The sequence below is a fragment of the Phaeoacremonium minimum genome (genome assembly GCF_000392275.1).
Source record: "Phaeoacremonium minimum UCRPA7 unplaced genomic scaffold PA7_03_scaffold_541, whole genome shotgun sequence".
Lineage (NCBI taxonomy): Eukaryota > Fungi > Ascomycota > Sordariomycetes > Togniniales > Togniniaceae > Phaeoacremonium > Phaeoacremonium minimum.
Genome location: NW_006921443.1, coordinates 373984 through 395928, shown reverse-complemented (window position 1 = coordinate 395928; position 21945 = coordinate 373984). Strand labels below are relative to the sequence as shown.

General features: G+C 51.3%; 6 protein-coding genes across 6 annotated transcripts; 3 read left to right on the top strand and 3 right to left on the bottom strand.

The window, feature by feature from the left end:
* Nucleotides 1-156: 156 nt before the first annotated feature.
* On the bottom strand, nucleotides 157-1116 carry UCRPA7_7629 (hypothetical protein; the record flags this gene model as incomplete). The annotated part of the gene is made up of 4 exons (XM_007920156.1): nucleotides 157-287; nucleotides 440-573; nucleotides 628-943; nucleotides 1002-1116. The coding sequence occupies 4 exons, from the start codon at nucleotides 1114-1116 to the stop codon at nucleotides 157-159; spliced, it is 696 nt and encodes a 231-aa protein (XP_007918347.1).
* Nucleotides 1117-1722: 606 nt separating this feature from the next.
* Nucleotides 1723-2699, top strand: UCRPA7_7628 (putative 26s proteasome regulatory subunit multiubiquitin chain binding protein; the record flags this gene model as incomplete). Its single annotated transcript, XM_007920155.1, has 2 exons — nucleotides 1723-2013; nucleotides 2076-2699. 2 exons carry the CDS (start codon nucleotides 1723-1725, stop codon nucleotides 2697-2699), a joined length of 915 nt encoding a protein of 304 aa, XP_007918346.1.
* Nucleotides 2700-4061: 1362 nt separating this feature from the next.
* UCRPA7_7627 (putative rna polymerase rpb4 family protein) lies at nucleotides 4062-4598 on the top strand (the record flags this gene model as incomplete). The annotated part of the gene is made up of 2 exons (XM_007920154.1): nucleotides 4062-4380; nucleotides 4507-4598. The coding sequence occupies 2 exons, from the start codon at nucleotides 4062-4064 to the stop codon at nucleotides 4596-4598; spliced, it is 411 nt and encodes a 136-aa protein (XP_007918345.1).
* A 3067-nt stretch (nucleotides 4599-7665) lies between these two features.
* On the bottom strand, nucleotides 7666-9832 carry UCRPA7_7626 (putative cpl domain-containing protein; the record flags this gene model as incomplete). Its single annotated transcript, XM_007920153.1, has 2 exons — nucleotides 7666-9494; nucleotides 9547-9832. The coding sequence occupies 2 exons, from the start codon at nucleotides 9830-9832 to the stop codon at nucleotides 7666-7668; spliced, it is 2115 nt and encodes a 704-aa protein (XP_007918344.1).
* A 465-nt stretch (nucleotides 9833-10297) lies between these two features.
* On the top strand, nucleotides 10298-10936 carry UCRPA7_7625 (putative rwd domain-containing protein; the record flags this gene model as incomplete). The annotated part of the gene is made up of 1 exon (XM_007920152.1): nucleotides 10298-10936. The coding sequence occupies one exon, from the start codon at nucleotides 10298-10300 to the stop codon at nucleotides 10934-10936; it is 639 nt and encodes a 212-aa protein (XP_007918343.1).
* Nucleotides 10937-11183: 247 nt separating this feature from the next.
* UCRPA7_7624 (putative tpr domain-containing protein) lies at nucleotides 11184-12362 on the bottom strand (the record flags this gene model as incomplete). The annotated part of the gene is made up of 2 exons (XM_007920151.1): nucleotides 11184-12292; nucleotides 12344-12362. The coding sequence occupies 2 exons, from the start codon at nucleotides 12360-12362 to the stop codon at nucleotides 11184-11186; spliced, it is 1128 nt and encodes a 375-aa protein (XP_007918342.1).
* Between the last annotated feature and the right edge of the window lie 9583 nt (nucleotides 12363-21945).

Below are 21945 nucleotides of genomic sequence, written 5' to 3'. Positions count from 1 at the left end.
TTCGTAGTTGCTCCTGTGACCCCCTTCCGAATGGTGCTCATGACAGTCCTCTTCGTGGCTGGAGCTGATGTGGTAGACTTGGTGGCCGCTGCTGCTCGTCCTGTCGGTTTCCTCACAACAGTTGATGTGCTCCCATCGCTAGACTCACTGATGCCGCTAACTCTCTTTGCGGTCCGCGTGGTAGCCGTTCGTGTGGTAGTGGATGGAGCTGCCGCCGCCCCTCTCCTTGCACGCGTGGCAGCTGTAGTGTTGCCAGCTGCGGAGCTCGCTGTGGACGATGTAGTCGTCTTTCGCGTTGTAGCGGCAGCACGGGTTGACCGTGCCTTCTCGACCATGTTGCTGATAATGTTCGTCGCACTATTCTGCTTGGTCGGCGACACTGGTCGGGCAATCATCGACTTGGCCGGTGAAGGAGGAGCTCGATCGCGTGGAAGCACACGGGTATTAGAGGACTGAGGCGACAAAACCTGTGACGGATTAGGGGCAGCTTCTGGACCCGGGTGGCCGCGGAGGCGCTTCTTCGGCCCAATATGCTCAATCTCATTCTCCTTGTTGGTGTCTCCCAACTCATCACTGAGCAATCTTGTTAGTCCATCATCTTGCTCAAGCGATATACACCACACGCACCTCGTTCTCTTGGGTGGTCGGCCCGGTCCTGGACGCGTTGCTGGCGCTTTCACAGGAGGGGCAGATCGCTGTGACAGCGGACGCGTCATATGAGCATCCTTCTCAGGGACCGGTGGCGGTCTCGCGTTGAGAGGTGCTGCATACAACGGCGCCGCTGGCTTCTGCTTCCGGTCATCTGAGTGCTTTTGGAGTAGATCGGCCATCTTCGCCTTCCGAAGAGCCATCGGTATGCGATTGACGCGTATCTCTATGCGCGTCCGTAGACCTTGTGCCTGGAGATTATATTGAGCACGAAGCTTTCGGGCACGTTCCGTAACTATTAACGCGCACGTTAGTATATGACTGGACTTGCAGAGGCTGTACACTTCACGTACTCTCTAGCTGAAGGTTGTCGATAAGAGCCTGTTTTTGAGTAAGGGTAATTCCAATTTTCCTCCGCTTTCGAGGGCTTTCCTCTGTTGGGCTTCCTGTCTTGGTGGGAACCGTCATGTTATGGTTGTCTGCCGTTGATGTCGTTGACTGGTCAGACTTGCGTTTCCTTCCTCGTGGAGCAGACATTTTGGTTGCAAGGACGTGTGCGTTGAGGTAAAAGTCAGGTTATCGTATGCGAAGACAATCGACATCAAACAGCACTGTTCAGGGAGTTGGTGCGAGATTGTGGTTTGGTATGGTGCGGAATCAATGTGGAAGTCGGGATAACGTAGGTTGTGTTTTCGAAAGTAAACAAAGCTGGGGGAGCTGCGGGCGTACCCAGCGTACCCACATCCCAGGCTCGCTAAAGCTGCCAGGGGGTGCGCTTATCACACACCAGGTGCCACGGTACCTCTACTCCCACCTATTTTCTGAGTCCAGTCAAGTACCCGCCCCTGGCGCAGCTACCACCTGCGCAGGCTGAACCGCCTTACGAATTGGAGCTTGCCTTGTCACCTTCCTCCACCACCTGCACACTCCAAACTACAGCTCCGTTACCTCATCTCGCAAACACCATCCGCCATCTACCTCTCCGAGTCCAGAAGACATCCCGCGAACAGTATCACACTTCTTCTTTCAAATAATCTTACCTACATTCGGCAAAGAGTCCACCAAAGTGTCAAGATGGTTCTCGAGGCGGTGATGGTCGTTGTGGACAACAGCGAGAGCAGTCGAAATGGAGATTATGCACCGACGAGATTCGAGTCCCAAGCGGATGCTGTCAACATCATTTTCCAGACCATTACACAAGGAAATCCAGAATCATCCGTCGGCCTGATGAGCATGGGTGGCAAGGGACCGGAGGTACTGGTAACCCTGACGACAGATCAAGGCAAGATCCTGGAGGGCCTGCACCGAACAAAGAAGAAGATCCGAGGTTCATCCCATCTGGCAACTGGCATTCAGGTCGCAAGTGTACGTTGGCCTGTGGTGATATTTTCAATTTCTCAACAGCATGCTAACTCTTTGCCCTCTAGCTCGCACTCAAGCATCGACAGAACAAAACCCAAAGGCAACGGATCATTGTCTTTGTGTGTTCTCCGGTCGAGGATGACGAGAAAACACTCGTCCAGCTGGCAAAGAAGCTGAAGAAGGTTAACACATCGGTCGACTTCATCCTATTCGGCGAGCTTGACGACGACGCAACACACAAGAAACTCGAGAAGTTCAATGAGGCCGTCAAGAGCGGGGAGGGTTCGCATTTCGTTGTTATCCCACCATCTGGCAAGCTTCTAAGCGACCAGCTAATTTCTACCCCGATTTTGCTTGGCGAGAATGCTGCCAGCAGCTCCGGCATGGGCGGCGGCATGGGCGGAGGCGATGGAGACTTTGGCGAATTCGGTTTCGACCCATCCGTCGATCCGGAGTTGGCACTCGCTCTTCGCATGTCTATGGAAGAAGAGAAGGCAAGACAAGAGAAGAAAGCCAGGGAGGAGGCCGAGGCCGCCAAGAAGGCGTCACTAGACTCTGTCAAGGAAGAGGACGAGTCAGCTCCGCTGTTGGATAAAGATGGAGAAGCCAGTGGTAGCGGCGTGAAGGAGGAGAAGGATGATGATAAGGGAGACAAGTCTAGCGGGACTGATAAGATGGACATCTCATAGTCATTGGTTATCCCTGGCCACTCGGAAACTCGAAAGCGGATAGGTAGCACACTGTAATTATACAATAGACCGGTGAATTGAGAGCACCCATCAAGGCCTTTCATTTGAAACCTTTAGATATCTCATCTATCGATGAGAAGGTGAATCCACGCTAAAATTCCACCAACGCCTTCATGTCATGCAGATATCGTGAGAAAATGAACCTAAACACTCTCCTGAAGCCCAGACTCAGACCAGCTTTGCTGTATCTCTACCTGTTATTGATTTCCCGGACATAGCTCGTCAGTTTCCTGTCAAAAATCTCACATCTGATCGGCATTTCTAATTGATAGAAAGGGTTCTTCATGACATAGTCTGAGTATAGCTCATAGATGCGCCGTGTCGTCACATCCACGTTCGCTTGTGTGGTGTCGGTGAACACTAGGAACTTGATGCCCGTCATAGTGTTGAAGCATTGCAGCCGAAAGTTCTCCGTCTCCATCACTTCAAGCCCGGAAGGCGGCTCTGGCCGGCTAGGGATACCGCTGGCGTTTGCCGCCGCCGTTGATTGAGAGCTCTTGACGGGATTTAACCTGGTGGTTATGGCATGGACACCATGAAATGTACCAGCAAGCACCAGATAGTCGTTTGACGATAGCTTGTTGAGACCACCATCCTGAAAAGTCCGGTTGTAAATGAGACCTCCGGCCTTGTTGATGATCATGAGAGCAAATACAGTCCTATTCCGTGTCAGGACACATATCTCGATTGACCAAATGTATATGCACTTACATTCTGGCGGTGGGAGACCAAATCCGTCAATGAAATGCTTCATTCAAAAACAACGGCCGCAAGACCTTGACGGTTGGATAATCGTGCCAACGCTCCGCAAGTCCAGATACTGCCTTTTCGATGTTGACTCTAGCAGAATGAGTTCGCCTTGTGATTTGAGGAATGTTTGTTGCCTTGTTCTCACTCAATAAACTTGGGCCAGATGCCACCTTCACATAAGAGTAACTCAGATCGCTTACCTTTTGATAGGGGATGCTACCCAAAGGCCCATGGTGGGGGTCTCCTCCACTAGCGGCTCCTGGTGCCTGAGGCGCGATTCGTTCAGTGAGCGCCGCCTAAATTTCCAGCACCGACTTGAGGCTGAATCGGTCCCACCCTTCATTCCCCAAAGAACAAAGAGCCTCATCGACATCGCTTCCAGGGCTTCTCGGCGACTTGCGACTTGAAGTTGGGCTTCCACTCTTCAAATCGGCTCTGTGCGACTGCGCAGTACCAGCGACCGTCCACACCCATTCCGCGATTCCACATCTCACCCTGTGAACAGAGCTCTATCTCGGACATACAGCTCTCCTGTCGCGATCTACCACCGCCATGTCCCGCCCTCACCAACCGACGTCGCGGCCTAAGCCGCCGCCGCCGACGGAAGAGGAAGCAGGGACGACCCTCAAGCTGGGAGAGTTCCAGGATGTCGATACATTGACGTTGTCGGAGGCGTCGCTCGTCATCAACGCCCTACTGGCCAAACGGCGCGCCGAGATGCGACGGCACCAGAACAACACCGACATTCTCAACCAAACGCTCGACTACCTGGACGCCTTTGCCCGCTTCAAGCAGAAGGAAAATGTCGAAGCCGTAGAGCGTCTGCTGAGCAGTCACAAGCAATTGACAAAGTTCGAGAGAGCTCAGATAGGTACGGATGAAAATGAGCATGCGCATTGTCCTGGCTCTGCCAGGTTGATGAGAACTGGTTGTCCAAGATAACAATCGCTGACCGCGAATTCAAATATAGGATCTCTCTGCTGTGACAGTGCAGAAGAAGCGAAGACCCTCATACCTTCCATTGCGGACAAGATCACAGACGAAGATCTGCAGGAGCTGCTCGACCAAATGGGCAAGCTCCAGGGTTGAGCCTCATAGGCTGCATTTATCTTCTATCATCCAGCGATTAGACAGTATATAGACACAAAACGGCGGCAACGAGAAACAAAAAAGAAAAGCCCTAGGTTGAGCATCAGTGGTCAGGGAACGGGGTTTATGCAGAATGAGTATCAAAATGTTTTGGAGGACGAGAGAGGAGAAAGGTGCATTACCGGTTCGGCGTCTGGAAAGGTAACGGTTTCTTTACTTGAATACCCCTGAGGCGACCAAAAGAAAGTCAAGCAAATTTTAACAACAAGGTGTTTGTTGCTTCTGTTGTGATTCTGATTATCGTACACCACCCAATGCAGTTTATTTCACTCAGCGCCAAACTCCAAACCCTCGATCCTACTAGAGGTTCTTTTAGACTATCCGTCATTCCAAAGCCATTGACGTCAAGTAGCGTGCTCAAAGGACAAGTACAGGCAAACATTACATCCTCCTATCCCTTGTATGTGGCCCAGCTATTTACAGGGATCTTCCACGCTCTCTCCGCAGCAGTTGGACTCAAGGTCGCTCTTGGGTGCTCTATGAGCGGTGTATCTAGGGAAGGACTCGATGCCGGAGAAGAGTAACAGCTGCTGGGAGTTGCAATAAAGCTATTGCGATCAGAATAATATGGCCTCTCGGACCTGCGGGGTGGAGGGCTGAGCTTGAAGAAAGGCATGTTTGGAGATTCGAGTTCCGCATACCCTGGTCTTATGGAAGGAACCCTTTCGAGCTTGAACTCAGGTTCCAGGGGAGATGAATCGAGCTGTGAAATTTCACCATTGCTGGCATGCGAGTAAATTGATAGGGGGCTGACGGCCGGGCTGTTGTAGATAGATGGCGAGCGAAACACGGGGTTCTGTTCAACAATGTTACCAGGTGAAAGGGATAGCTTATCGTTTCGCTCTAGATGAGGGAATATAGCGTGTCAATCGAGGTACCAAGAGTCAAAGGAGGGAAGTATATTGCCATGGTAATGCATCAAGACGTACCTGCAAGTGCAGCAACAACAAGCGGCCCCCTCATTCCTTCCAATAGTGACCGCTCGACCACGATCTTGGGATTATTTTTCATGAGGCGTTTCAACTTGGTTTGTTCCATTGCCTCGCGATGTGTTCTAGATCTGGGCGATACTTGCGGCCAGATGTTGCCGCCGACTGAAAGCTTTTCCAAATCGTGGTAGGTCTTAGCATCAGTTAAGTCCTTCGGGGGGTTTCGTTGCCCATGAACCTGATCGTTGCGTCCACAATACAAGGCGCACGTCAAGACGGCAAACAAGACAAGCCCAATTGCGAGCTCGACAGAGATACCGGCGACTGCACCCGGCTGGAGGGATTTGGCACCATTGGAAATAGCCAATGGAGTTGGCGAGGCTGGCTGCGACGGCAGAATAGGAGCAGCACCGGCAACAGCATCAGTGGCGCCGGGATAGCTTGATTCTGTCGCAGTAACCCAAGCAGTGAGAGTCGTAGATGGGACAGTAACCCATTTTGTCCTGGTCGTTTGTGCCTCTACCTCCTCCAAACTTGGGACAGAATACACAGCGACGCCTTGAGTCGATGTTGGATCTGCGACCTTATTTGGCGTAGAGGTGGACGAAGTAACAGCTCCCCATTGCTGACCAGGTGTCGAAGATGGTTGAGCATTAACTGGGCACCCACCCAGTTGACAAGCATCAACAGAGCAACATGCCTCGAGACCAATTGCAGCGCACTTGTACATCCAAAAGCCTGGGGGACAGTCAACGTAGATCCTGGCGTTGGCCATAGTTAAAATCAGGTAAACCAGCAAACGAAAGAACGTGGTCCGCGATGCAGGATGATTTCGATGGCCCGAGCCTGCAATAGCAATTGAATGAGTAGTTGACAAGACCCGGCCTCCGGAGGAAAAATATATTATACAAATACGAAGTGTTTCCTGAACAAACTGCCAAAATGCTTGCTGACCTTCTCAAGAGGTACGACCAACCAAAGGACGACTGAGACCAAACATCACAGTCTGTTCGGACATGCACATTTCCACCGCTTGTGAAAGAACAGAACCATGTAAAATAGGTCTTAGTTCGTCCCATGAATGCAATGAAAGAAATCAAGAGACATGGTGGAGAGATGCTCATATTAAGCACCGTTTGCTCAGCCAGAGCCGCCAATGATTCGTGAAAGAAAGATGATACTATTACGGCCGAACGCATCAAAAGCCTAGACACCATTGCCGCAAGCTGGTCTGTATCTGTGCCGTTCACGATTCAGGTCTGAGGGTGTAGCCAAGGAGCTGCTACAGTTGTCAGTTGCAAGTATGTAGCCGCGGGTTGCAACATCATTGGACCTTCTGAAATGTATCATTTCTGATCTCGGTAGCCCGCACAGAGCGCAAGCAGATGTAGGATGCCACATGCTAAATGCCCATATAGCCGGATCAGATCTCAGACCTGTTGCCCAATCAACTCTGCAGGTGCGTGTCGCAGAGCCGCATATTGATCTACCATGCAGCTCAGCATTGCCTCAAACAGACTTATGCCATGGGTGCCGACTGGCTTAGGTTCCAATCTTGACCAAAGCACTAACAACACGTCTTAAAATAATAGCCGATCGTCACGGTCGTGAACAGTGTGGTGTGCTACTCATGACCGGGTCCGGTAGTCAAATCTCGTGCAACTTGCCAACCTTTAGCAATACATAGTGGTTCGCATAGATCGGCTACTACCCCTGAGGCCGTGCACTTTCCAGATCTACACATCTCTCATGCTGCTTAATGATCCTTATCTTTGCAGGATAGGTGACGTTTCAGAGAGTCAACTTGTGGCTCAAGAAACCTTCAAATATGGCTAGTTGTATTTAAGACTCTTCAACTTCCCTAGACCTGCTCAGCATACGAATCTTCTGACACCTCAAGACATGAAGGAGTTTACGGCACATGAGACAACCCGATCAATGATCAATCGCTACTAGTTTTGGCCTGTAATTGGCGGCAATGTTATTTCAGCTTAATCTATAAACATGTATTCGCCAGTATAACATGTTGAAGAATCGTGAATGATGGGACCGTCTGCCTCGTAATGCCTGCTTTAAATTCAAATTTTCTCAAGGAGCAACTTCGATCCTTGGTTCCCAACAGCTCTCTCCTGCTTTCCAGCAGATTTCTTCCCCTTGCCTGAGGTTTTCTTAGTCGCATCTGCTTGTTCTGTGGCCTCCCGTTTCGCCTTTTGTTCTGCTGTCTCTTCACTTGCAGCTTTCTTTAGGGCCTTCTTGTTCTTGCGTAGGTTTCCCCTCAACTCCTCCGTCTCAGAAAAGGACTTTGACTCCAACAACGCAAGTGCGACGAATGAACTGGATCCAGTCGCCCATGCAACAATATGATCCTTAATCACAGGATAAAGGATGTTTGCAAAGTTAAGAGGTGGGTCTACAGGTTTTACCTGACCTGACTCTCTGTCAAATCGACCTCCCTGAATCAGAGTCTTGAACATTCGTCCTCCATGTGGCGTTTGTGAGATATGGGGCATAGGTGGGGGGTAAGTTTCCTTAGAGTCTTCTGGTTGTGGGTTGCCTGCAGCTGTGGCCGCAATTGCGTCCAGGGCAGCTGTTTTGTCACCAACAGCGTCCAACAAAACATCTGTCACTAGTTGACAGCCAAAGGAGCTAGAGACAAGCTCATTTGGAGACGCTGCGATAGCAGCAAGAAGTTGAGGCGACAGAGCGGTAACAAGCTCTTTGCGTCTAGTCTCTGCGTCCTTCTTGCTTGTTGTCTTACGAATCTCGTGGACTTCCTTCAAGATCTCCAGGTCTGAGGAGAGATTTGGGGGGAACAGTGTTTTTGATAGTCCTTCGAAGAGGTACCTGATAGTTGTTCGTGCGAAGGGGTCATTGGCGCAAAATATGACGTTTTCGACTTCCTTCTGATCATTTTTGCCCAAGATCTCTGGAAAGATGGCCTTCGATGACAAGACGGTATCATCAATAACATCGTACGCTGTGAGGATAACCACATGCCCGTAAGGATCCCCACACATGAGTTGGAACGTGTCTTTGTAGGTCTTCAGGATTTGCTTTCGGTCCTTCGCTGAGCCATATGCCAACAACAGGCATGACAACCTAGCACCTGACTTTGTAAATGCCATATTCTTGAGTAGGTCGCCGCCTTCGTCCTCCTTGATCATCTCAAGGAACTCTTTGTGTTCCTCAGTTTCAGGCTTGACATTGAGGTAGTACTGCAACATGGCATCGTGCAATATTGTGAAGCCAGTCAACTTCTTCTGCACCAGCTGGTTGACCATATCGATGAGGTACTTCATGATCGGTCCACGTTTCCCAGGTTCGGCTTCAAGTATTTTTGAAAGCTCACCGGTAACTTCGCCGTCACCACTATCCTTGAACAATGCAAATTCCGGTCCGTACCATTCTCTCAGAAGCTTGGCCTTCTGCTCCTTGGTAGCCACACCTCGATATATGTCGTCCAGAATCCAAGATGCCTCTGGATGGTTGATGAGCTTTCGTACCTTGCCGTAAAATTCAGGAACAATCAAATCTCGGATTTCATCGTCGTTTTGGACGAGAAGCTTGCCAATCAGAAACTTTGCATATCTGCTCTCGGCGAGCTGCGCATATGTGCCTGACAGTTCCTTCGCAATCTGCTTGCGCTGAATCGGGGTGGAGTATTTGATCGCTGTCTGCACAGCTCGAACAGCATCGTGCTTCAAGACAAAGTCCTTGATCCTTCCCGTGATAATCTCAAATAGCTCGTCTACAAGCTTCTGCCTCTCCTCTTTGGGGACATGGGACTTTCGTCGCAGTCTCTCCCAGAGCTTCTTTGTTCGATGGAGTTCGTCGGCGAGAGGTTTGGCAGCTTTCCGTTCCTGAGCCAATTGCTTCTGCTTGATATGTGATTCTCTAGAATTTTGACCTGAAAGACTGTTATTACAAGATTGCATGTAGGAAGTGAAAATTAATCAAACCTCGCTCGAATGTCTTTCCATTGTCTGCCTGGGATTTGCCATTGGCCTCGAACTTGTCATTCTTCTTATAATCCTTCTGCCCAGCCTTGTTATCGTTCAGCTTCGCGCCGCCATCTTCCTCATCAGAAAAGCTTTCGAAGTCGTTGGCCTCGTCGGAGCCGTCCGCTTCCTCAAATGGCTTTCTCTTGGGTTCAAAAGCAGCCTTTTTCACGCGCTTGTCTGTTCCATTATGATGAACAGCCGAGGCTTTCCTCTTGTCGCCGACTTTTGCACCTTTGGTAGCCATGTTGCGAGTGTTGCGCGGTGTCGTTGTGGCAGAGCTGGCGCAACAATTGGCTTGGTGTTGGTAGAGTGCGATACAGCAAAAGATACGGACTGTACTTGCCAAAGAAAAGTTTCTCTCTAAAAATTCTGCCCATGCACTTTTAGGCGGTGAAGTTAGCATGCTCCAGCCGGGACTGCTTCCATTGGCTCTGGAGAGCGCCCGCTGATATCCATGGATACCCCACCATCCCACTAAGTGATTCACTGTCCCGCACATGGTGATAGGCGCCAGGGTTCTCAACTGCATTTCGCTGGCTCAAGAGGACCAACCTGAGAAAACGATCTGATCCGAGTCAACTTAGAACGCAGATTTATAGTGCATGCAAAATGGGCAGAGAAGAGCAGATAGAGGAGCGGGAGGTTCTCGACTCCATCTTTCCCGATGAAATCACAGGTGATTAACCTTACCAGCGAATCTCACAGCGCAATGCTAACATCAGATTCAGACATCTCAGAGACGGAGTATCACATATCAATCACCCTCGATATCCCCGATGACGAAGAGTCCGAGGAAGCTCCCACAATGCTTCTAACCGTGCGCTATCCGGAAGACTACCCAGATAAGGCACCGCACCTGGACCTCTCAGCAGCGCAGAATAGCGCCTCCCATCCTCTATTCAACATCTCCGAAGACAAGGACGAGCTACTGTCCGGCCTGACGGCAACAATCGAGGAGAACCTCGGCATGGCAATGGTGTTTACCTTAGTCACAACTCTGAAGGAAGAGGCTGAACAGCTAGTTGTACGGCGCAGGGAGGCAGCTGCGCGGGTGCATGAGGAGGCCCTGCTAGCCGCAGAGCGCGAGGAGAACAAGAAGTTTCACGGTACACCAGTAAACCCTGAGACGTTCTTGAAGTGGCGCGAGGATTTCATAAAAGAGATGGAAGAGCAACGCCAGCGCGAGGAGGAGGAGCGCCTCGCAGAGTTGAAGAAGGCCAAGATCAAGGAGCCCACACGACTTACTGGGCGGCAACTATGGGAGAGAGGTCTCGCTACAGGAGGGGAAGAAGAGGAAGGGGAAGAGGGTTTGGTGGAGGATGTGGGAAAGCTCAAGGTTGCTGCTTAAACACCTTGAATTGCAGAGCAGTTGTAGGCTCTTCACAAGGCTTTGTTACATCATCGCATTGCGCGGCGTTATGGAAAGACGCTTGGACATGTCTTGTCTATATTACCTGTAAGCCATTTGGCACATTTGTGGGATCATGAGGACCTAAAATATGAACCATTTTTCCGAACCAAACTCCGGTGAATGCCCCTGAACCATCACAATCATTGATACCGACGAATGTTGGGAAGGTAGCAGAATGTCTGCATCAGTCTTCCATATCTTCGTCCTCATCATCCTCATCTCCATCTGTGTCTTCCCAACCATCATCATCTTCTTCTCCATCAGCAGGTGCCGGACCCAGCTCTTTTGCAATGGACTCGAGAAGCTCCTTCGCATGATCTCCTAGCCTGTCATCCTCGTATTCTTGGAGTTGAAACAGGCGCAGGCATTGATTTAGTGACTGTCTCGCCGCTCTCCAATGGCTCTTCCATTTGTCGCCGACGTCCTTCGCTTTCGCCTTCTCGCCTGTCGTGAATAGACCCAGACCGCCAAGATACCACGCCTCAACACTCTCGTCGTCCTCAGCAAGCAGCCTCTCGACGACCTCGATAGCCTTATCCTCGTCCTCCACCTCGAGCAGCAATCTCACCAGTCCCACCCTGGTCGCAAACGCCGGTACGCTAGGGTGCTCAGGCGGAAGGTCCTCCCATAGCGCCAGACTGCGCTCCAGCGCGGCCTTTGCTTCGTCCACCTTGGTCTGGCTGATGCGCACATTGGCGACGGTCTGCCACGCATCGGGCAGCTCGGGCGCCACCATTGTCGCCTCGGTGACGAGCGCCTCGCAGCGCGCCTCGGCGTCGGCCTCCCAGCTCAGGTCCGTCATGTACACCTCGGCGACGGCGCACAGTGTCTCCGCCAGCTTGCGCTTCTTCTCGTCCTCGCGCGCGCCCAGCGCCTCCTCAACCGACTTCGGCCCGCCCTTGCGCCTCGTCTCCGCGAGCGCCTCCGTCGCCGCCTGGATCTGGTGCCGCAGCGCCGCCGTGCCCCTCTCGAACCACGACACCGAGTCTTGCCCGCCGTCCTCGGACAATTGGGCTAGCCACAGGAACTTCTCCGGCCCGCCGCCCAGCTCCTCGGGCAGCGTGCCCTCCTTGTCTACCTCGGCCGCGCGCAGGAAGAAGCTGCGGGCCTTTTCAATCTCGCCGAGCTCGACGTAGATTTCACCGAGGAGCGCACATGCCGCACCTGCTCTGTCACCGTCCTCACCAGTGGCTGTGAGGGCATCCTTGGCGAGCGCCGCAGCTGCTAGAGCGTCGCCCTGCTCGAGCTTTGCGATGGCATCTTGTAGTAGTTGTTTGGGCGATCTGAGCGGCCCTGAAGCTTTCCTAGCTTGGGAGCCGCGGTTCTTCTGTTTTATTTTCTTACTTGGTCTTGTGGGTGCCATCGCGATATTATGGGAATAATGTGTTGTAGAAAGTGGGAAGCCTCAAGCGATCTGATTGAGGGTGCAAGTCTGGAAATTTTTCTTATCAGCGCGATCGATAAGGATAAGGTCGGATAAGACTACCTAGGTAGACTACCTGGCCCCCACATGGCCAGTGCTTGATGCTGGATCCCGACAGCTTCTGGAAATCAACCTCAACACCAGATATATAGACACCATGATAGGCAGTGACTGTATCACGTGGAAATGTTTGGGGCGAAATTATGAGAACACGCATCATGCTTCAGATCTCCAGCTTCGATAAGCTATTTCATGATTGAGCAGACTAACTAAGCATCCGAAAGGCAAAGAAATGGTCAGTGCTTATGATGTGTTAATGTGAAAAGAATCATGATTATTGATGCCCATAAGTACCTAGGTATGGAATGTGAGGATCTGTCATAGGTATGCATAGGCAGCTTCCTGGTCCGTGTCTTTTTAAAGTCCTTCCTCGCTATAAAGACCACGAATAGCCCCGGGACGATGATCAACCGAAGGGCCCCGTTTGGACGTATTCTCGCTATCACGCACATGGATCCTCCAACTCAGATCAAGAGATGAGCCATGCGATCCGAAGTCATGCCAGGCTCTCAATGTAGCCACGTTGCTGTTGACAAGGAAAGAGAGGTTTGTAGGGCAGCGATCGCACGAGCTTTGTACTTCATCTCCCGGTGTCTGAAAAGCCATCTCGAGAATGCCGCTCAGTTTTTGTGACTGTTCTAGTATTCTCAACGCTAAGATTCCCCGCGAGTCGTTTCCGAAGTAGTTGGAAACGGGGGGGGGGAATGGATATGTGGGCACACCCAGAGGTTGAATTGACGGATAGCCTGTGGAAGGAACTTAAACGTGCTTGTAAAAACCTGTTCTTCGAGCAAGAGGAATTTGTTGTCAACAATTTTTGGGTTTGCAACATAAGATTGGTGCATCGTTGCTCCAGTGTGGACTTCGTGCATGAAAGGCTTCAACAAGGTTTCTAAATAGCTCTGGCAAATCTTTCCTGAGCAATCGAATTTGAGAGCGAGTTGGACATGCTGCTGCTGAAGTTATAATACGTATTCATATTTCGAGATGATTGCTGTTGTAGAAGTCTCTACAGAATATGAAACTCAGCACCACGGCAGCAGAAAGTCCGGTAGTTCAATCCAGATGTCACATGTTTAACATAAGAGACCTTTACAATACACCGCACTACAGCATAGAAAACGAAACTACTAGGAGTAGGTATCTGTTAGACCTGGCCTCTCCTAGTAAGTCTACATGCAAGCATGGTGTCTAGCTAAAGGATACGGCTATTCAGAAGTGAGGTGTAAGACGGACGCAACCACTCGGATCGAGAAATCAAGTCAATCATCACCTCCCGGTCATGATCAAGCTTGTTTGAGGGAGCTTAATCATAGATGAGCTTCCAAAACCTTAAGAGTGATCATAATCATTAGAGCTATCAGCATCTACCCGACCTAAATATATACAGCCAGGCCTACTACGGCCGGTCCTATCCCTGAAGAACCAGTGTCTCTGTCCCTATATTAATTGACAGCAATGTAAACTCAATTCGCTCCGCTTGTGAGACCATCTCGGAAGAGCAATACAGTCTTCCCAGCTTTTGATACGCCATCGCTCGTAGAAGAGTAATCAAAAATCAATATGTGCCGACCCTATGTTCCGTATCGACAGCCCGTTAGTGCCCCGTAGCTCCATGTTGCCCGGCAGTCCATCACAAATGAAGGCGTTGGAAGCAATCCAAGTCGCAAACCATCTGAAGAGCGTGAGGGTTCGCAAATTCTATATATCGTGTACACTGTGGAGGCAAAGTAGGAGGTCGAACAATATACTGAGGTGAGGATGTTAAGTTGGCGGATTGTAAAAATGCATTGCCTCGTATCGGAGGAACATAGCAGGTTGATCACTTATCAACAAACTCTGCAGAGCTCCCTAGCAGGTCCAGTTGTGCTTCTGGATCAATTCGGCTAATGCTTCCTTTCTGGACATATCCATAGCTGGTGGGACGCTCTTCACGCCTTGCAGGAGGTTCTTGAAGATCAATCTGCGAGAAGTCCTCGGTTGCACCTATCGACGAAGCAGACGAAATTCTCTTTTGTGAATTGCTCCTATCGAATGGCAACCGGGACGATCTTATGGACCCTGTGCCCTCACCTCCTAGTCCGGCCGATCCAGGAGGAGCGAGATTGAACGAGGGATCTCGGGAATGACCACTGATAGCATCCGACTTACGTCGCGAGCTCTTCCGTGGTAAATCAGGTATAGGAGACATTGTCTCTAGACGACCCTCGCCTTTCTGTGAGGGGTTTCTGCTCGCCTTGGATGCTATCCGGCTGGGTAGATGTATGCTCTCTCCTGCGTCAATTCCAGGGAGCATAGGGGGAGCATCAGATACCCTCACGATCTCAACATCGTCCTCATCCTCATCTTGTGGAGAACCATCTTTAGCTAGCAGCTCGGTTTCCCCAGGATGGTGCTTGTGCGGAGATCGAGGAGACTTATTCTTTGTATCATCCTCGTCATCAGACTCGATAGGTCCATTTCGCAAGACACCCATGGCTACTGGTATACCTTCAGGTGGCGTTTCATCACCGAAGTCACCTCCGCGTGCTTTCATGGCAGGCGGCATTCTCGAACTCCGCACAACTTCGAAGCCCTTGCCTTTCTCTTTGCTCTTGCCACCCAGCATGTTCCTGAACCAGCCTGCTGCCGAAGCCATCGGTCCAGTCGGATCGGCTGGCCCTGTACCAAGTTTTCTCTGGGGAACATCAGAGTTCAGCCTTTCGCCTCGACTCACCCCATAATAGAAATCGACTTCGCGAGTCGAGTAGTCAGCCCTTGGGGTAAGGTTCACGTCAGGATTGGCATATGGAGCCGGCGTTGCCCCTCGTTCAATCTGTTGACCATCCTCTAAGTCCCCCGCGTCACTCAGTGGGCCCGTCGGCCGAGCATTTCTCTGTTGTGAAAGGACTTCACTCCCCCAGGAGCCACGGACCTTGGAGCTCGGAGACGCCATGGCATCGACTGTTGGCCTTCGCCTCCTGGGTGGCCGGTAGAAGGTATCGCCACCGTTGTTTGTGTCTGTTGTAACAGCCATAGGCGGGGCAACATGGCGAGCTGATGCGCCAGGAGATGGCAAGAAGGAGAATGTGCTGGCCTCCCCAGGGGTAGTAGGTGTAAAGGTGCTCGCACCACTTTCAAATTGCCGCGTAGGTGGTAGTGTAATGTCAAGACTGTCCAATGCAGACGAGCTTCTCTGGCGGTTGTTGAGGAGAACGCCCATGCTGGCAGCGGACTCACTTCTAAGACGACCACCGGGCATGATGTAGCCGGATTTAGAAGCCTCATCAGCGTCCAGCATCACTGTGCTAGAGAGCTGGCTCTGTCTTGACTGGGTTCCACGACGAGACGAGCGTCGCTGGAGCTGGCGCGCTCCAAAGATCTTGGACAAACCTCCGCGTTGAAGGCCTCGAGCATCATCCCCACCAACTCCCATCAAGCGAGCCACAACCTCGAAGATCGTTTGCAGTGCGTTCAAGAAGAACCCGAATATCAGGACGCCGGCATGTATAACCAAGATGACGTACCCAATCCATCCCTTTGTTCCTTCCGTCACCCCCAAAGTTGGGATGAAGGCTGTCATGAGGAGCACCGAGATCAGCCGAAGAACAGAGAACAGGCTATGGTATGCGTTCATGTTGGTCGCGGACTGGAATGGTCGGAAGGCGTGGAGGGTCATTATCTGGATGACTTCACAGATGGCAAGGAGAACCACCTGCGGAATGCCTGACGGCTGTACAGCGCCCACAGCAATGCCTTTGATGAAGGTCATTAGTACAGGGATTAGAGCGAAGGCCGCGGCATCATCTGAGAAGGTGTTGTACAATGGACCATAGAGCAAGACAGTCGGCAAATCGTCGTACAAGAACGCCCTAGGTTTTGTCGTTGTGATAAGATATAGTAGCCAAACAGCAAAGCCAATCACAACTACCAGGGTGACCACAGCCAGTGCCACAGTGAAAGCTGGTGAGTCGCCGGTGACGACAAGTTGGAATGTCGACAGAGCCACAATGGGGAACAAGAAGTAGTTGAAAACAATTCGGACGACATTTCCAATTGAGAATGGTAGGTTCTTGGCTCGAAGATCCTCCTCGGGGATGTGTTTAACGGCTCGGTAGATCCATTGCGCCCCGAAGCCTATCTGGGTAATCACCAAGACAGCGGCGATGATGACCAAGAGCCAGACCATCATGCCTGCCCAGATATCCTCAACATGCCCCATGCCTACAAGCTGCGCGAGATTTTGCAAGCCATAAGTCCCATTCGTATAGTAAATGCCGTCAACGAGGGCCTGAAATTCCGGAGCTTTGCTGACAAAACTCTCGTTGAACATTAATGCCGACCACGATGCTTGACTGACAATCGGCTGGTAGAACCCGGGATAGTTGAGTGTAAGCCCGCCGGTTAAAGCGATAAACTGTATATATTGAAGACAATCGCCAAAGCCGGGTGTCACCAAGCGTAGCAAGTCCCCATCGCGGCCATAGTTGGAAGTCCAGTGGAAGATGTCGGTTGTACCCCAAGGACTGAATATGCTGGCAAAAATTGTCGCGAATCCAACAGAGAGTAACACTAGAAGAGGTAAAATCTTCAGCATCCAGCCCAGCCCACCCAAGTCTGGAGTGACAGTCGTGGAAACACAGCCGATATTAGTGATCTTGCTATCGCCGTACTTGATGAGGAAAGTGGCAGACAACGAAGTGAAGGCGTAAGTTGAATAAAAGTCATTGGTCATTTGTACCCAGGGAAGACCGTATGGCATATCGGTCGGAGATGTGGGTTTGTAGCTAAGAGCATTGAGAACCGTGTTAGTATCCAGCCCCGTCAAATCTTAAAAGTCCCATCAAGTAGACTTACACGAGGGACTCGTTGAATACGGGACCAAGTGGGCATGTCCCGTTCTTCAACGACGTATTGCAGAAATCCGTGTCTAGGCTGAAGGGTTCGTATGTGAGGAAATCAACCTTGCTATGAAGTGTTGTAAGCTTTGGGTTTGGAACATCTGGCTCCGGCTCTGCGAGAATCTTTCCGTCCAGCTTGGTCGGATCGCTCCAGTCCGGACTGGTGGACGGCGGCAGCGTCACGTTTAGCCATGAGCCTGTCACATTCCCCCACAATGTTATTTTCAAATTGTGCTGTGGATTATCGGTATCGAAGGCGGCATCGACGTAGAGCGGGACCCATTGCAGGGGTTTGGGGACATTGTAGATGTATGAATCGGGCAGGCAATTCTCGAACTTGATCAGCACGGCCGAGGCCGGCTGAAGCAGCAGGAGACAGGCGATAATGAGTATCATCGAGTGAGATACGGAGAGCGAGAGGCTAGACAATCGGTGTCTAAGTGAAGGCGTCATCTCGGGTAGAGTGCCGGGATGGTGGTGGTTGTCAGTTGAGCTGGCCGATGTCATGACCTCGTTATCAGAGATGAGAGCATCAGACGAATCGGCGACCTGGTTGCCATGCGGCTGCCCGTGATGGTAATGGCGGCGGCTCGAAGCTACATATTGAGGCAGGTCGCTCTCTGCGGCAGGCGAGACTCGAAAAACGGGCGCATCCACGATCCGCATGGTTGAGGCGGTTCCACGCAACGCAAGGAAAAGAGAGGAAGGCTCGATGCTTGGACGGCTAATTTGCAAACATCTTGGGTGGTATAGCGATTGTCGTCCGGTCACTGGGCTTTTCGAGTCAAACGAAACGAGACTTGGATTAATGCACGCAGTCCACTTCAATCCAGGCCTCTCTCTTGCGTTCGTTTGATGGTGAAGTGCGCGAGATCGCGTGGGCGGCTGCTGAGGGAGAACAGACGGGAGGATTGCGTGGGAGGGCAGACCAATTCCAGAAGCCGTTCACAGGATGGAAGGTGCCGCGGGAGGCAGTGCAAGCGCAGTGCAGTGCCGTATTAGATAAGTCGATACCTAGGCTCGCTAGGTACTCTGGTGCCCAGGTGTTAGCACTGACTGGACTTCCCTACTAGCCCCGATTGCGTCTCGCGTCTGAAACCGGTGTCTATGAATTTTCTGATGACGTCCTGCTAGGTGACTTAGCTAACGCAAAAGGTTGTCGACAGGCGGCGGCCCCGGTGGAGGTGCTGCCTTTAAGGTAAAGTTTAGGCCAACACGGCGCGCGCAGAGGGCTGGCCCAAGCAAACTGAAGTGACTGACGTCCGCTGCCTGCTGGTAACTGACGAAGGAATCAAATACGGACGGCGCACCCCTAGGCTAGGCCAATCGCTTATCTCTTTACTTCTGTCCTGGGGCCCAATTTTGAGGTTCTATTTCACTACAAACGAGAGATTCAATAAGGAGGAACGATGTTTCTAACCCACACGGATCGGTCGAAGAGAAGCCTAGGAAATACATGTGTGGAAGAAAGTCCACAGCTGATGATGGACGGCCGTCCTCGTCTCATTGTAAAGTAGGACGAGGGCGGCAACATACGCAGACGGAACGGAAATGGTGCTTCCTACGTGTTCAGTGCAATTCCTTCTTGTTATAGCTGCAGGACAAAACGTCAGTCAGGTATGGAGAGCTACCAACTCAAGGTATCCTAGTAAACGGTGTCGAGATACGTGTGGGCAGATGGACAACGACGGTTTCCTGATTTTTGGTGAGAGCCGGCTATCCTCACTGAGACCTACGTCAGGAACCCGACTCGGCGCATAACAAAAGCGTCACATCGGCCAGTCTTGTCGAGAGAAGAAGGTCTGGTTCGCCTATAAGATGGGTTCAAAGAACCAGCGATGCCAGCAGAGCCACAGTCCCACCCTAAGGCGGGCTCTGCACCGTGCTCTACGGTGCTGCGCTGTGCTGTGCTGTGCTGTACTGCGTGATGTACCGTACCCAGGCTCGCCAGGCAAGGTCCCGCCCGATGTGATAATGCTGGGTGATTAACTGCGGTGATATTGCCAGACGCATATGCTTTCATTTGACAGCGACCCCGCAAACGCCTTGGAATAGATTGGGAACGAGAGGCCAGCGCTCCCGGTCCAATGGCCAGGCGCACGTCACGTCGCACATCACCGCCTTATGACCCCCGTTTTGTACTGAAACCCGATCCAGCCATACACACTTAGTCCAGTCTATGCCAGGCCGGAGCAGATAATTCGAACAAGATGGATGGAGGGATGGAGGGATGGAGGGATGGATGGATGTATAATGTAAGCAGCGGAGACAGGAAACTCGCGTTCTGCAGTCTGCGAGTGCGTGTGGGCTGTCTCTTCTGCCCCGTGGCGGTGGATCTCCTCCTTTGACTGGTCCCGGTTGGTTGGCCGGTGGCACAGCGACAGGTTATCCTTTCGAGATACGAACTGGAGCCCTCTGGGTCCTCTCCTCTCCTGTTCAGCCCTTTGCTCTGCGTGGTGGCTATTTTCAGAACACGAAGAAAAAGAAACAAGCCCATGCCAGCTCACAAAAAGGCCTGACCTGTCAGAGCTCCTCGTGGCGCTCCCTCCATCTGCAGCTACTTTAGCGGACACGCCTCACTAGCCTCACACGGTTTGAATCGTCAGTCTTTAGTGCGAATGCCTGCCGAATCTGGGGTGAATTAATTAAGGTACTTAGGTAAAACGACATTGCACAGAGCCGCCTACTCATAGTCGGACCTCGAACAAGGAGATTTTGGCGACTGCAACATAATCACAACCTCATATGTATTACATGAACAACTCCTGCAATCCCCACTGGTCATGATTTCCCGTCTCGGTTCATGATCGTCCAGGTAACCGGGGGCTGTACTGTTTCAAGGAAATCGCCCTTAGAAAGAATGCGTCGATCAGAGATATCTCCCAATGTTTCCCCTCAGGACACTGTAGATCTTCATGCCTTTCGGTACTCAGCAACGCTATTCAGGCAATACGAATGACCAGGGTCGTCAACGCCTCCTTGTTTCCCCAATTTTGTGCATCATCGAGATCTCGGAGCAAGATTGCAGCGAAATGTAACGTTATGACATACCGGCTTGTGCCATATCGTGTAGCAATTCAAGCTATCCGCGACGCCTTCAAACATTTAGACATTGTTCGTTTAATTTTTCCACGCCTAGCCCATCAATCGTACAAGCCTAGATTTCACAGCCAAAGCGAGTATGAAAATCGAGATTTCAAGGAAATCTTAATCGATAATTCCTCAAGCGTAGATCAGATTCTTTCAAAAGCCGTCAGTAGATTGATGTCGAGGTCGGTCCTCTTGCCAAAAAGCCTTTCGGTCCATTCAGAGCAGATGGTTTTGATCCGAAACTCAAGCGTAGCAACATCGTTGAGACTTCTAGTTTTATCAAGTCCCCATCCTGCAAGTTCAGAGTGGTGAGGGCTGTCGATAGGTATCTTCTCATGAGGAGTTTCAGAAAACGCTTGCTCATTGATGCTCATCGTAAGTATAAATTTGCATGTCTCTTGCTCTGGTGAAGCACGTTCCAAAGGGAGTAGATCCGTCTTTGCTCTCGTCAGTGTCTTTCTCAATGATGGCCCAGCTCGGCTTAGCGACCGTTGTCTCCTGATCAAGTAGGCTCTTGAATCACCAGCCGGTAGACTAGTGTTTCCAAGTATGTCTATTGCACTTGATTGTGCTACCGTCCCTTCACCGCTTACACTTTCTGGATAGCCAGTATTGTAAGGGGCCGCCGGGCGAAGATGCCGTTGAAAGTTGAAGTCCTTTGGTAAAAGATTCCGTGTGGAAAGGGGGCTTACGCTTTCACGTTGATGATTTTGGACATCTGTCTGCTGGCTTTTCGATACCCGGCGTCGATTTCTCGCCGATTTAGATGAGAAGTTTGTGAAGTTGCCCCTCTTCAGGGGTTGGGAACCTGCTTCCTCGACTTCTGTGTTTCTCAAAGCAGGTAGTTCTTTGCTAATCCTATTCTCGGGCATGGGTGGATCTCCGAACGACAACGATGTTTGAACATATCCGTCCCTCTGTCTTGACGAGTTTGTGTCTACCTCAATAATCTCTCTGCGGCCGTTACTATGTCTCTCAGTTCCCAAGGACGGTGGAGGCGTCTGCAAGACATCCGAGGCTAATGTGGCCTTTCTCGATTGCGGAGTAGAAGACTGAACATGACTGTTTGTGAGAGGGCTCTGATATGGGCCACCCGGGACAGTGATCTGTAATGGCTGCTGGCGGCGTTCGTTTCGAGGGAAATCCAGATCTCCAGGCGGTGCTGCCGGATGCCGTAGTATGGAAGATTCGAGTTCAGGATCGGGATCTTCGGCCGTGCTTGACGTGGCAAGCCCGCAGTCTACAACCGGAGGCATCTTTCTAGGGAGAGCGGGCTGTCTAGGGTTGTCTGACACAGCCATTTTAGCAATAGTCCATGGGTTTAACGCTTCCTTAGTACTGGCAGAGCTTTCTGCAACAGCGTCATCTTCCCTCGTACTAGGATTGCGGAAATGCTGAGCAAGTAGCTCATCGTCTTCATCTGATGACGTATCGAGACCTGCGGACATGTCAACCGTCCATATCTGGAGGGCTTGACGCGAGTCTGGATTGGG